The sequence below is a fragment of the Tupaia chinensis genome, unplaced genomic scaffold (genome assembly GCF_000334495.1).
Source record: "Tupaia chinensis unplaced genomic scaffold, TupChi_1.0 Scaffold144247_1, whole genome shotgun sequence".
In the NCBI taxonomy this organism is placed as follows: Eukaryota; Metazoa; Chordata; class Mammalia; order Scandentia; family Tupaiidae; genus Tupaia; species Tupaia belangeri.
In genome coordinates, this window is record NW_006204105.1 from 353,896 (window position 1) to 368,461 (window position 14,566).

Here is a 14,566-nt window from a genome sequence, read left to right on the forward strand (position 1 = left end):
TAGATTTTTCCATGCTGTTATTAGTTTCTTCACCTTCTGGGATGCCAATTATTCTGATGTTTGGATGTCTAATTGAGTCTAGTATATCTTGTATATTATCCTTGTGGTTTTTTTTTTTAATTTTCTCAATCTTTTTGGTGTTTTTTTCTTCCTAGGTCAGAGGTTTTATCTTCTACATCAAAGATTAGGTCTTCAGCAAGGTCTAATCGACTTTTAATACTTTTAAGAGAGTTTTTGATTTCCTGTTTTACAGACTTTATCTCTAATAGTTCCACCTGATTCTTTCTCAGAGTGTCCATTTCTTCTTTCATGTCCTGGAAGGACTTCCTAATCTCCTGTAGTTCATTGTCTCTTTTCTGTTCCAACTCGTAGAATTTGGTAACCATGAATGCTCGAAAGTCTTTGTCTGACATTTTGGTAACATCCTCCATGTTTATGAGAGATGGAGGGGAGTTACCATTTTCCTTTGGTGGAGACATATTTCCTTGTTTATTCAGACCTGAGGCTCTTCTTCTACTTCTAGCCGTTGGAAGATGTGTTCACTTTTGAATATCTCTTATGGGAACTTTTCTCCGACTAGGAATAAGTGAGTTTCCCTTTTGCTGAAAATTGATGTTTGCTGAAGTCTCTCTTCTGTTGTTTTTGCCAATGTGGTCTCAAGAGGGGTATTCTACTGGGGTGCCCGAAAAGCAGTATCTCCTTTTTCACAGGTGGATAAGTACAAGAGAGAATCCCAGAGAAACTTACATTACTAGGGAATTTCAGATATCTGATTATAGACCTGTCTAGTGCCTCTGGCAGGGTGGAAGATGAAGAGGAGAGGATAATAGAAAGAAAAGACAACACACAGAAATAAAAAAAAAAAGTTGTGAACTGCGCTTATGCACCACAGGCCTGGAGCTGATTCTATCACCTGCTCCTGGGGAAAAGACAGTCTGTAGGAAGAGGAAGACCAGGGAATTAAAAATAGAGTGGAGAAGCACAAAAATCAAAAGCAGATAATACTAGCTACCTACCTAGGGGGTGGGGTCTTGGTCTGGGGGCCTGAAAGTGAGGCAAGGGGGCAGAGCTGTCCCTGCCTCAGTGTCCCTGGCTGATCAGAGGCCTGGAGCTAGTTCTGTTGCCTGCTGCTGGGGAAAGGACAGTCTAGGGGTGGGGTCTTGGTCTGGGGGCCTGAAAGTGAGGCAAGGGGGCAGAGCTGTCCCTGCCTCAGTGTCCCTGGCTGATCAGAGGCCTGGAGCTCCCTCTTTTCTATTCTTCATGCATTGAGTTTTTTATTTAGGCCTTTCCATGGAAGTAATCATGAAGGAACTATGCTTTCCTTCCTTAACTTGCCAGCTCATTTTCTCGGGTTACCACTCACTGCCACAGATCGACCTACCTCCTCTCCTTGGCCCCTGAAATTCTCATAACCACGTCATGCTGTCAATGACCAGTCCCATGTCTTACAAGACAGACTGCTCAATGGTGGCTGGAAATTTTATAATGAAAACAATACTTTTTCATTACTATAATGATAAAACAAAATCCAGTATTTTTAGCATATGAATGATATTCTTATATCTATACTATGCAGAGTGAAAGATTGGACTGGTGAGAAATGTACACATATTACAATATTCACTTTGTGGGACCAGCAGTTAGCATAATGGCTATGCCTCTGGACTCCCACATAGTTGATCACGGTTCACGTCCCGGATCTGGTGGCTTAAAACTCACGCTGGGCACGTGTGCGTGCGTGCCCAAGATCCTGAGAGGAGAATGGAGGAGAAGGGATTGTGGTGTGACCATCCCCCCGGGGGGTGATTTCTCGCTTTCTGTCTCTCTGTCCGTCTGGTGAGTGCATGTGCCCTATAGCAAAAACCTCTAAAAAAATTAAAAAAAAATATTCACTTTGTAAGCTAAGTAACATGAAATTGAATGTATAAAAATTGAAATAAAAAGAAATAAAAAGTAGATATTTTACCTTTGATAATTGAGAGGTGGGAAGTAGCATTTTAACCTGTGATGAAGATAGATCACAGAAGAAATCTCTGGCATAGAAACTAAACTTGAAGAGAGGATCCTTGTAGGCTAATTGGGTTAATGGGGGTTTGGCAAACATAGGAACACCCATACAAAGATGTACTTATCCTAACTTTCAGATCTGGGAAGATATTAGATGTCATAGCAAAGGGAATCTAAGGTTGCACATAAGACTGGTTGATTTAAAGTGTCATGTTTTCCTGAATTATACTGAGTCCAATATAATCACAAGGTCTGAAATGTGGAAAGAGTGACAAAGAGTAGTTTTTGCCAAAGTGATGAGATATGAGAAAGACTCAGCTGGTATTTTTTAAATGCTTATCTGGTAAGTCTTTCCACATTGGAAAAATTTATATTCAATTTTATTGCACAAATACCACTGTGTGATATTTTATGTACTTCTCTGTTTTGGGTGTTAAACTACGTGTAAAATAAAAGGACAACAGAGAGGATTCCTAAAATTGGAGACACAGCTGCAGGGTGTAGACAGTGTGAGCCCTCTATAGGCATGAACATGGGTGTCTTGATGTTTCACATGTATAAGTGATTTCATGTAGAAACTGATACAGGGAGAGAGTTGTCATGAATTTATATGAGATAGACATGGTTTATTACTAGTAAGTAAGTAAAATTCAAATAATGATTATGGTGATGATTTTGAAAGCATATTGATGTGAGATGTACTATTACTTTTTCTAGATATACAAAATCTGCTTTTTTTGTGCCACGAAGATGAACACACTTTCCATTTCTGTTATCATTGAAAAATGCCTTTTTTCCCAAGCTGTTATTGGACTCCCAGTGAACATCTTCCTCCTTCTCTTCTATCTCCTTGTACTTCTTCTGGACCACAAACCCAAGCCGTTCGACCTGATCATCTGTCACTTGACCTTTGTGCACATAGTGATGCTTCTCACTGCAGCTGAATTTTTGTCTCCAGAGCTGTCTCAGTCACCAACATACTGGAATGACTTCACATGTAAGGCGGTGTTCTATGTAAACAAGGCTATGCGGGGCCTCTCCATCTGCACCACCTGCCTCCTGAGTGTGCTCCGGACCATCACCATCTGCCCTAGCACCTCCTGGTGGGCAAGGTTCAAACAGAAATCCAAGAATTACAAGATCCAGGTTTTTTTTTTCTCTCTTTTTGGTTCCTCAGTTTGGGCCTTAGTACCTACATGATCATCTACACCATAGCTTATTCCAATGAGACCCAGACCAATCTAAGGAATATCAATAAATATTGTGCACTTGCCCCCAATAACTTCATCATCAGGGGTTTTTATTTCACTCTGGCATTTGTCAGGGATGCCTTCTTTTCAGGAATTATGCTGCTCTCAAGTGTGTTCATGGTCATTCTCTTGTTCAGGCATCAGAGACAATCCCAGCACCTTTACAGAACAAGCCTCTCCCCAAGACTCTCCCCAGAGAAAAGAGCTACCCAGAGCATCCTGCTGCTGGTGTGTTTCTTTGTGGTCATGTACTGCACAGACATCATCATCTCATCCACAGTTGTCATCTTATGGATGAAAGACCCAGTTCTTGTTGGTGTCCACCGGATTACGGTCAATGTCTATGCCACTATCAGTCCTTTGGTCCTCATCTGTTCTGATAATAGAATAATCAATACTCTGAAAAATATGCAGCAGAAGTGCCACCAGCCTTTAAAAAATTACCTATGAAAATTTATTCCTGGAAATAGTCTTTAGTGACTAGTTAAGCCATTTAAAAAGCACAGGATTTATTTAATTTAAATAACAAATATAGAATAGCATTTTCATGAAATGCCTATACTTTTTTTTTCCCCCAGAGTGCAGATGTGAATATGAGAGAGAAAGAGCAAGAGAAAGGACTGCCAATGGAGTCTGGCCACACCAAAATCCTTTTTCCTTCCATTTCTCGAACTCATCTGGATTCTGAGCATGTTTCCATGCACCCAGAGTTGTTGTTGTCGTGTCCCCGCCCCCCCAAGTCTCCAGAACTGAGGTTCAAACCTCAGTCAGCCACTTGAGATGCAGCTCCCTCTACTCACACTTAAACACTCTGCTATAGTGGTTCAGTTGGGTGGTGGAAGATTTCATTTCCTGGTGGATGCCTGACAGAGGACCCCAATCCATGTGTAGATTTCACTTACAGGTCATCTTTAGACCTTGAAGGGGACCTGCAGCCCCCTGAACATTGCATCTTGACAGGCTAGCAAGAGAATTTCTCTCCAGTCTGACTAGTTGTTTCTTATTTGAAGTCATAATCACAAAAATATCTGCCTACCGCCTTTGCCATATTCAGTTTCCTAGAACAAGTTACAGGTCCCTCCACACTAAAATGCAAAGAAAAACACAGGGCAAGACTCCGGTTGGCACAGATGATAGAACCATGTTTGAGTTCTGCTTACCCCCTCCACCGTGTACAGAGGCTTGATCTATGATACCAAGAATATCTCACATCAGAAAAGAAATAATGTTCCAAAAATCCGCCCAATGTGGGGAGAAAGCAGAGTTTTTCTTAACCTTTGAACTGAATCTCAGCCTTCCTTTTTTGACACCTAAACTGTTGAATCTTAGCCCTTCTGATGTTTGTCCAGGTAACAGTGCTGTGCATCATAGAACACTGTGTGACTAAATGCCAGAGGGTGCGACCAGTCCTTGTCTAATTGCTCTTGTCAGACTTCTCCCTACTCTATTCAAATGGAACAATGAGAGTTAACAACCTTGCCTTGGGATCCAGCCGGCCAGCAGTTCCGGACACCAGGCGGACTGAGGCTGCAGGCCCGACCCTACCGCAACTCCACGCATCCCCACCATCCTTCCTCCTTGGACCCCAGGTTGGTTGCCTGGGACTTTAAGGCGAACCCACACCCCTCCCCACCCGAAACCCGGATCGAGCCGGCCAGCAGTTCCGGACACCAGGCAGACTGAGGAGGCGAACCCACACCCCTCCCCACCCGAAACCCGGATCGAGCCGGCCAGCAGTTCCGGACCCCAGGCGGACTGAGGCTGCAGGCCCGACCCTACCGCAACTCCACGTATCCCCACCATCCTTCCTCCTTGGACTCCAGGTTGGTTGCCTGGGACTTTAAGGCGAACCCACACCCCTCCCCACCCGAAACCCGGATCGAGCCGGCCAGCAGTTCCGGACACCAGGCGGACTGAGGCTGCAGGCCCGACCAACCTGGTACTGTCATTCATTGTCTGATCCATTTCCACTAGCCTTTGGAGTGTTTGAATTTTGGTGAGTTGAGTAGCGCGCGGTGCGCGATTTTCTTTTTCCATTTTGTTTTTCTTTGCTCTTGGGGTGTTGCTTGTTTGGTCAGTTGAAGGCTCACTACTCCTTAGAAACAGCGAGCACTTTGGGCCTTCCAGGGCTAGTGGCAACAGTTAATGGTAATTGTGAGTAATAGGTAGGCCAACCATAAGAGAAATCATCAATCTTCTAAGCCTGTACAACTTTTATGAATCAGAGATACCTGAAATAAGTTGGCAAGAAACATATAGATTACCTGATGACTAAAAACAATCGCAAAGGCTCAAGAAATATGAGCAACCAACAAAAGGCCTCTCCGTCAAGGGAAATCATCAATCCTACATCACCCACAGTCAATACAATGGACGTCGTGGACATGTCTGATAAGGAATTCAGAATATTTGTAGTGACCAAACTAACTGAGATGGAAGAGAAAAGAGACAAGGAGCTCCAGGAGATGAGGAAGTCCTTTAATGACTTGAAAGAAGAAATGGATACCCTAAACAAGAACCAGATGGAACTTCTAGGTTTGAAGAATGTGATAGAGGAAATCAAAACCTCCCTTGAAAGCATTAAATGTAGGTTAGACCAGGCAGAAGACCGAATCTCTAACGTAGAAGACAAAACATCTGACCTAGATAAAAGTATCAAGAAGATTGAGAAAACAACCATGAAAAATGAGGATAATATACGAGGAATACTGGACACCATCAAGCGCCCCAACATTCGGATAATTGGTATTCCGGAGGAGGAAGAAAATAATAAGGGCCTGGAAAATTTATTCCATGAGATCCTGGAAGAAAACTTTCCAAATCTAGAAAGGCATTCAAATATCCAGACCCAAGAAATACAGAGGACCCCAAGTAGAATCAACCCAAGAAGATCATCTCCAAGGCACATCATAGCCAGACTGGCAAAAACAACAGATAAAGACAAGATACTAAAGTTGGCAAGAGGGAAACGCCAGGTTACTTACAAAGGTCACCCCATCAGGCTAACATCGGATCTCTCAGCAGAAACAATGCAGGAAAGGAAAGAATGGGGAAGCATAGTCAAAGTGTTGAGTGAAAAACAATTTCAACCAAGAATACTATACCCGGCAAAATTATCTTTTATATGGGAAAAAAAGATAAAAACATTCTCAAATAAACAAAATTTGAAGGAATTTACCAACACCAGACCAGCTCTTCAAGAGGTTTTGAAGGGAGTACTATACCAGGAAAACTAAAAAATCAGAGACAGTTATACGAGAACAAAAAACAACTAAGAAAATGGCTCACTTAATGATAGGATCAGGTATGGAAATATCGATAATTACATTGAATGTCAATGGATTAAATTCCCCAGTTAAGAGACATAGACTAGCTGAATGGATAAGAAAACAGAAACCCTCTATCTGTTGCCTACAAGAAACTCACTTTATGGATAAAGATATACATAGACTAAAAGTCAAGGGCTGGAAAAAGATATTCCATGCAAATGGAAATCAGAAAAAGGCTGGAGTAGCGATATTGATCTCAGACAAAATAGATTTTAAAACAAAGACTGTAAGAAGAGACAAAGAAGGGCATTATATAATAGTAGATGGGGTAATCCAGCAAGAAGATATAACCCTTATAAATATCTACGCACCCAACTCAGGTGCGCCTAAATATGTGAAGGAAAGACTGCTGGAGCTAAAAGGAGACATAGGGAAAAATACTATAATTGTTGGAGATCTCAACACCCCGTTATCTCCTATAGACAGATCTTCTAGACAGAAAATAAATAGAGAGATACAGGACTTAAATGATACTATAAATGGAATGGGCTTGACAGATATCTATAGAACTTTCCACCCTACATCCACAACATATACATTTTTCTCACCCCGACATGGAACCTTTTCAAAGATAGATCATATATTAGGACACAAATCAAGCCTTTACAGATTCAAAGGCATAGAAACTGTACCCAGCATCTTCTCTGACCATGATGGAATTAAACTCAAGATTAATTTCAAGAAACAACCCCGAAAACACACGAACACATGGAAACTGAACAACCTACTTCTGAATGACTTCTTCACTACTGAAGAAATTAAGGCTGAAATAAACAAATTTATGGAAACAAATGATAATGAGGACACAAGTGTCCAGAACCTATGGGACACAGCAAAAGCAGTCATAAGAGGGAAATTCATAGCAATTAGTGCACATAAGAAAAGGATGGAAAGATGGCAAGTAGATAACTTATCATCATGCCTCAGAGAACTGGAAAAACAACAACAAACGAACCCCCAAAATGCCAGGCGAAAAGAAATAATAAAGGTTCGAGCAGAAATAAATGAAATAGAAAATAAACGAACCATACAGAAAATAAATGAAAGCAAAAGCTGGTTCTTTGAAAAGATCAACAAGATTGATACTCCATTGGCTAGACTGATCAAGAAGAAGAAAGAAAGAAACCAGATTAATCAAATATGTGATGAAACAGGCAATATTACCACGGACATAGCAGAAATACATAATATCATTAGAGGATACTATGAGCGACTTTACGCCAACAAACAAGATAACCTGGAGGAGATGGACAAATTCCTGGATGCATATAAACTACCAAGATTGGATCAGGAAGACATAGAGAATCTGAATAGACCTATAACAAGCCAGGAGATTGAATCAGTAATTAATAATCTCCCAACAAAGAAAAGCCCAGGCCCAGATGGCTTCACTTGTGAATTCTACAAAACTTTCAAGGAAGAATTAACCCCTATCTTACTAAAATTATTTCTAAAGATTCAAAAGGAAGGAAACCTTCCAAATTCATTTTATGAAGCCTCCATCATCCTCATCCCCAAAACAGATAAGGATATGACAAAAAAGGAAAACTACAGACCAATATCATTGATGAATATAGATGCGAAAATTCTCAACAAGATACTCGCAAATCGTATCCAACAACATATAACAAAGATCATTCATCACGACCAGGTAGGCTTTATACCAGGGATGCAAGGGTGGTTCAATATACGCAAGACCATAAATGTAATACACCACATTAACAGAAAGAAAGATAAAAACCATATGATCATCTCAATTGATGCGGAGAAAGCGTTTGATAAAATACAACATCCTTTTATGATTAAGACTCTCAGTAAGATTGGTATAGAAGGGTCATTTCTGAACACAATAAAAGCAATCTATGAAAAACCTACAGCTAATATTATACTGAATGGGGAAAAGCTGAAAGCTTTTCCTCTGAAAACAGGTACTAGGCAAGGCTGCCCACTTTCTCCACTGCTCTTTAATATAGTACTGGAAGTCTTAGCTATTGCAATCAGAGAAGAGAACAGTATTAAAGGCATTCGAATAGGCAAAGAAGAGTTGAAAATATCTTTATTTGCAGATGACATGATGGTATACTTAGAAGACCCAAAGGTATCCATGAAAAAACTGCTTGAAGTAATAAGTGAATACAGTAAGGTGGCAGGATACAAAATCAATATCCAAAAATCTATAGCATTTCTATTTATGAACAACAAGTTGAATGAAGCAGAGCTGAAGAAAGGAATCCCTTTCACCGTAGCCACAAGATGTATAAGATATCTAGGGATAAACCTAACTAAGAAAGTCAAAGACCTTTATAAAGAAAACTACGAGAATCTTAAAAAAGACATTGAAAGTGACATAAAAAAGTGGAAGGACATCCCATGCTCCTGGATTGGTAGAATTAACATAATCAAAATGGCAATTCTACCCAAATTAATCTACATGTTTAATGCAATTCCAATCAAAATACCAGAGATATTCTTCAGAGATCTAGAAAAGACAATTATAGAATTTGTCTGGAACCATAAAAGACCTCGTATTGCAAAAGCAATCCTGCGTAAGAAGAATGGAGTAGGAGGCATATCACTCCCTGATCCCAAGATATACTATAAAGCTGTGGTCATCAAAACAGCATGGTATTGGCATAAAAACAGACATGTGGACCAATGGAAGAGAATAGAGACCCCAGAAATAACTCCCAAAGCTTATAGCCAACTGATCTTTGACAAAGGATATCAGTCAATCCATTGGGAAAAGGAAAACCTCTTTAGTAAATGGTGCTGGAAAAACTGGGTATCCACCTGCAGAAAGATGAAACTGAACCCCCATCTTTCACCATTAACAACAGTCAACTCAAAATGGATCAAAGATCTGAACCTAAGACCTCAGACAATAAAACTACTTGTGGAAAATGCTGGGGAAACTCTGGGAGACATTGGAGTAGGCAAAGACTTCTTAAATAAGACTCCCAAAGCACAGGCAATAATCCCTAAAATAGACAAGTGGGACTATATTAGACTAAGAAGTTTCTGCACAGCAAAGGACACAGTAACAAGTGTGAACCGACAACCCTCAGAATGGGAAAATATTTTTGTTAAATATGCCTCAGACAAGGGACTGATAACGAGAATACATAGGGAACTCAAGTGCCTTATGCGAAAAAAAATGATTAACCCGATTAAAAGATGGGAAAGTGAGCTGAACAAAAGTCTCTCTAAGGAAGACATACGAACAGCCAAAAAGCATATGAGGAAATGCTCGACATCCCTCATCATAAGGGAAATGCAGATAAAAACCACAATGAGATACCACCTAACCCCTGTCAGAATGGCAAAGATTAAGAATATAAAAAGTGATAAGTGTTGGCGGGGATGTGGTGAAAAGGGAACCCTCCTACACTGTTGGTGGGAATGTAAACTAGTTCAACCACTGTGGAGAACAATATGGAGGTTCCTCAAAGATCTACAAATAGAACTACCATTTGATCCAGCAATCCCACTTCTGGGTATTTACCCAAAAGACAGGAGAACGCTCAGTCAGAAAAGTGCTTGCACATCCATGTTTATTGCAGCATTATTCACAATTGCCAAGACATGGAACCAACCTAAATGTCCACAAACTGATGAATGGATTGGAAAAGTGTGGTATATATACTCTATGGAATACTACTCAGCCATAAAAAATAACAAGACCCTGGAATTTGATAGAAAATGGTCAGATATGGAGGATCTATTGCTGAGTGAAGTAAGCCAGGCTATGAAAGAAAGATATTGTATGTATCCACTCAATATATACCGACTATCCGCACTCTATAATAGAGAGCAAAAATTCGGAGGACATAAACACAGTGAAGGTACTTAATGAGAATAGGACAGTGTGGAATGGGGTAAGTGAAGAGAAGAGGATAGAGAAAGATAGCAAGTGAACAATAGAGAGACAGGACGTTAGTGAGAAACAGATAGGGGTTATTAACTGTTGATGATGACATGTATAGTATTCTCAACTGGATTGGTCTGAGAAGTATTTCATGATGGGCAAAGTATTTTTACAAGCAAAACGAGAAATAGCAATTGACTGTTTTATAAAAATAATTAGAATAATAAAAATAATGATTGGGGAAAACAGAAAAGATATGGAATGTAGAAGTGGGGAGATTAATGTCTCTGTACTGACTGACATGCATGGCATTCCCTTTTGAAAAAACAATGTAATACAATGTAAAGTTATATGTAATCCAATGTAATATAAAGAAGATTATAATGATAATAAAAATAAAAATTAAAAAAAAAAAAAAAACACCTTGCCTTGTTCCAGCTTTTAGAAAACAATGGTTTCAGATTTTTAACATTGAGTGTGATCTTAGTTGTGGGTTTTTCATTCATGACCTTTCTGTGCTGATGTAAGTACCTTCTAATTCTAAATTTTTGAAATTTTTTATTATGAAAGTTGTTCAATTTTGTCAACTCACTCATTTTCATTTTTGAGATAAGTGATTTGTTGTTCTCATTGTTACACATTCTACTAATGTGATGTACTATAATCATTGATTTCTTTTTTTTGAGCCATTTTCAGATTCAAGAAATAAATTCTATTTGATTATAAACTGTGATTCTTTTAATTAATTCTTGAAATTGATTTTTTATCTTTTTGGTTTTTGAAAGTTTTTTTGCGATAGGGCTCGAGCATTCACAGGAAAGACAGAAAGAGACAGAGATACAGAAAGTGAGAAATCACTTCGAGGGTGGGGGTGGGGGTGGGGGATAGCCGCAATGACGCCCCTTCTACTCTATTCTACTGGGGGATAGCCGCAATGAAGCCCCTTCTCCTCTATTCTCCTCTCAGGATTTTGGGCACAAATGCACATGCAAATGGCACGAGTTTTAGCCACTGGATCTGAGACTCCAACCGCAGTTTGGGATCAACTATACGGGAGTCCAGCGATGTAACCATTCTGCTATCTCCTGGTCTCAATTTGCTCACATTTTGATGAGAAATTTTATATCTACATTCATCAGGGATATTGGTGTATTTTTTTACATTGTCTTTCGTCTGGCTTTAGAATGAAGATGATGCTGGCCTCTGAAAATGAGTTGTAGTCTTTCTTTTTCTATTTTGTAGAAGAATGTGGTGGTGTTTGTGGTGATGTTGGTGTAACCAAGCTGCTGTGTGGCCCGTCGTGTGAAAGCATGACACGTAGGAGTACGCACAGCACATGGTGCTTGGTAACGGTAGTCAAGGACTACGTTACTAGTTTATATATTTATTGTACTACGGTTTTAAAACTGTAAGTGACAGAGAGAGGGAGTGAGAGAAATGGCGTTCTGGGCAGGGTTTGGTGGAGTTTCCATCCTGCTGCCCCAGCCTCCCAGTGAGCTAGGACTACAGGCATTTGTTTCCACGGCCAGCCTGCTTGCTTTGGTTTAGCAATAGATCCTGGGCCTCTTCTGTGGCACCGGTATCACGCAGCAGTGCTCTGCGGTTCCTGCCACTGCAACAGGGTCTATATTGTACTCTCTCATTATTCAGGAGTGCACTCAGTCTACTTATGAACCAAAAATGAAGGCCCAGCCTGGTGCTGCTATGTTCCACTGGGACCTCTTCAGTGATCTGATCTCTTTAAACCATGATTTCCCTTCAGCTCATCCACATACATTTAGAGGAAACTGGGCCATTGAGAAGATGCATGAGGCATCTCTTCCTCACTCCTCCTCATTCAAAAGCCAGAAATTATCATCTTTAAGAGAATATTCTTCTCCTGAGTTCTAGGAACTTCCACCAAGTACTGGAGAAAAGATACACTGAGGCTGAAATGAAAATCAGGAGGAGGAGCTCTGTTTTGGGTTCTTCAGGTAACAATACCTTCCCTAAAGGAAGGAAGCTTCTCGCAAAAAGCCACCAAGGACAAAGCACTCGCACTACAACTGCTGAATTTTTATGATTTTCAAACAAAATAATTCATTTCCTGTGCCTGCTGTGCTTAGAGGGTAAGTTGGTCCTTCTGTTTACCTGCAGCTTCCCCTGGGGCCACAAGAGAGCGCTGTGGTACTTTCCCCAGAGCTGGGCTTGCAATCAAGCGAGGGGCTTGCTGATGTCAGATTCCTGAGAGATTGCAGGCAGATGTTAGCCAGGAGTGTCCAGAGTTTATGACTTTCTGTCACACTGTCCCAGGGATTAGCCTAAAGCCCAGACCTCAGAGGACTGGCTGTAGAGGCTCAGGTCCTCACGTGGAGCGATCTTCTGCTGTTTCCCCGCAAAACAATCCTGGCCAGAAAGAAATGTATTCCCATTTTTATCTGTAGGGAGAGATATTTTCTCATCTTTTTCTGGGACTAGGGCAACACTTTTCCATTACTCTTGCTGCAGAGCCTGGGCTTGTGTGTTCTGTGTATGTTGCAAGGGATGATGGAAGAACAGAAACGTACCAGGAAAGCTAAAGAGAGACAGAGTAAGAGAACGCAGCTAGAAAAAAAGGGTAAGACCACACATATTCATAATAGCATTGACTGTCTGGACTAAATGTAAGTTCAGTGATTTTACACATAAGCAGTTTTAAATACAAATTGACTAGTATTTGATAGACAGTTTCATCCCCATGTTTTTATTGATATTTTTATTATAACCATTTCTCAAGGTATCAGACTAAATAACAGAGGAAAAAAAGCCTAAAATGTTACTGTTGAGTCTTTTTTTGAAATGAATTATATATATATATATAATTTCCATTTCTTTTTTTCTTCCAAATAAACCAGTATTTGTAGTTTAGTATACAGCTGTCTGGATTTTTTCTATCAGTATACACAGTTCAATACTTTTTCTGATAACTTATTATAATTTATGACGTATATAATTATTACACATCTTTGTATGTTACAAAATGGCCTATAAAGGCATATGAGGTATAATAAACAGATTAAGGATATAAACGCATTAATCACATTCAATATTTAACATTATGTTGTAAACATTTGAAATCCGCTCCAAAGGCTATTCTACAAACATGTTCTGAATTGACTCTGACATTCTTAACTATGAGGTACAATTCTAAAGTAAAACAAGTGATTAAAAATTAGGCAACAATCTCATAAGTTGACAAAGGTTTTTTTAACATAGCCAATAAAAGAAGAATGTGTAATTTTCATGTGGAGGACTGTGGCAGATAATTTATACTGTGACAAAATTTGTGGACATTAATCGTTGGTCCTATTAGAGATACATAAAATTGTGCGTGACAATAGTCCATTAGGAAGAAGTAGAAAAAGAATACATTTACTCACACACTGAGTCCTATAAGAACATAGAACTGTACCGTACTGAAAGAAATAAGTCCTCAGGACGAGAAGATGGTGTAATGGTTATGTCACTGGACTCCCATTTAGTAGACGCCATTCTAGTCTCAGATCCAGCAGTTTAAAACCCACGCCAAAGACGTGCACATGGGTGCCCAAAATCAAGCACATCAACATATGTGTTATTGTCAACAGATAATTTTCCATTTCTTGTTTTCTGTATATTTTGCCTTTTTTCCCATCCTTGATTCCCTATCTCACTCTCTGCCATCTCCCACCCTCCTCCCACATTGTGTCTGGTATCTATTGTTGCTTTCTCTGCCTCCCCCATTTTATTGTTTCACTAAATATCTTAATAAATCTAAATATTTTCAATAGCAAGCACAGCTGAAATATACATATCCATGAACACAAATCTGACTTTAGGCATAAACCTCAGTGAATAGAATGGACATACTATAAAGCACCTAGCTAGGGCTATATAGCTTACTGCAGTCATCAGATAGGTATTTTTAATGCCTTTTTTTTTCTTCTGAAAATTTTTTTTTATTAATTTACATTGACTCCCTGAGCATCATCACAACATACAAAATGTGGTTTCCCATCTAGAATAAACTGGATAGTGGCTTAATCATGCATGTTATCATCCATAATATTCCATTTCTACTTTCATATACATATGTTTTTTACCCCATGTCTGACCCT

General features: G+C 39.7%; 1 protein-coding gene across 1 annotated transcript in view; it reads left to right on the top strand.

Moving 5' to 3' along the window:
- Positions 1-3,707, top strand: part of LOC102477996 (vomeronasal type-1 receptor 90-like) — an 11,195-nt gene extending 7,488 nt beyond the window's left edge. The window contains exons 3-4 of the mRNA XM_014583291.2: positions 2,930-3,110; positions 3,185-3,707. Coding sequence (XP_014438777.2) covers positions 2,930-3,110; positions 3,185-3,707 — 704 coding nt within the window. The remainder of the gene's footprint in view (positions 1-2,929; positions 3,111-3,184) is intronic.
- The last annotated feature ends 10,859 nt before the right edge of the window (positions 3,708-14,566 follow it).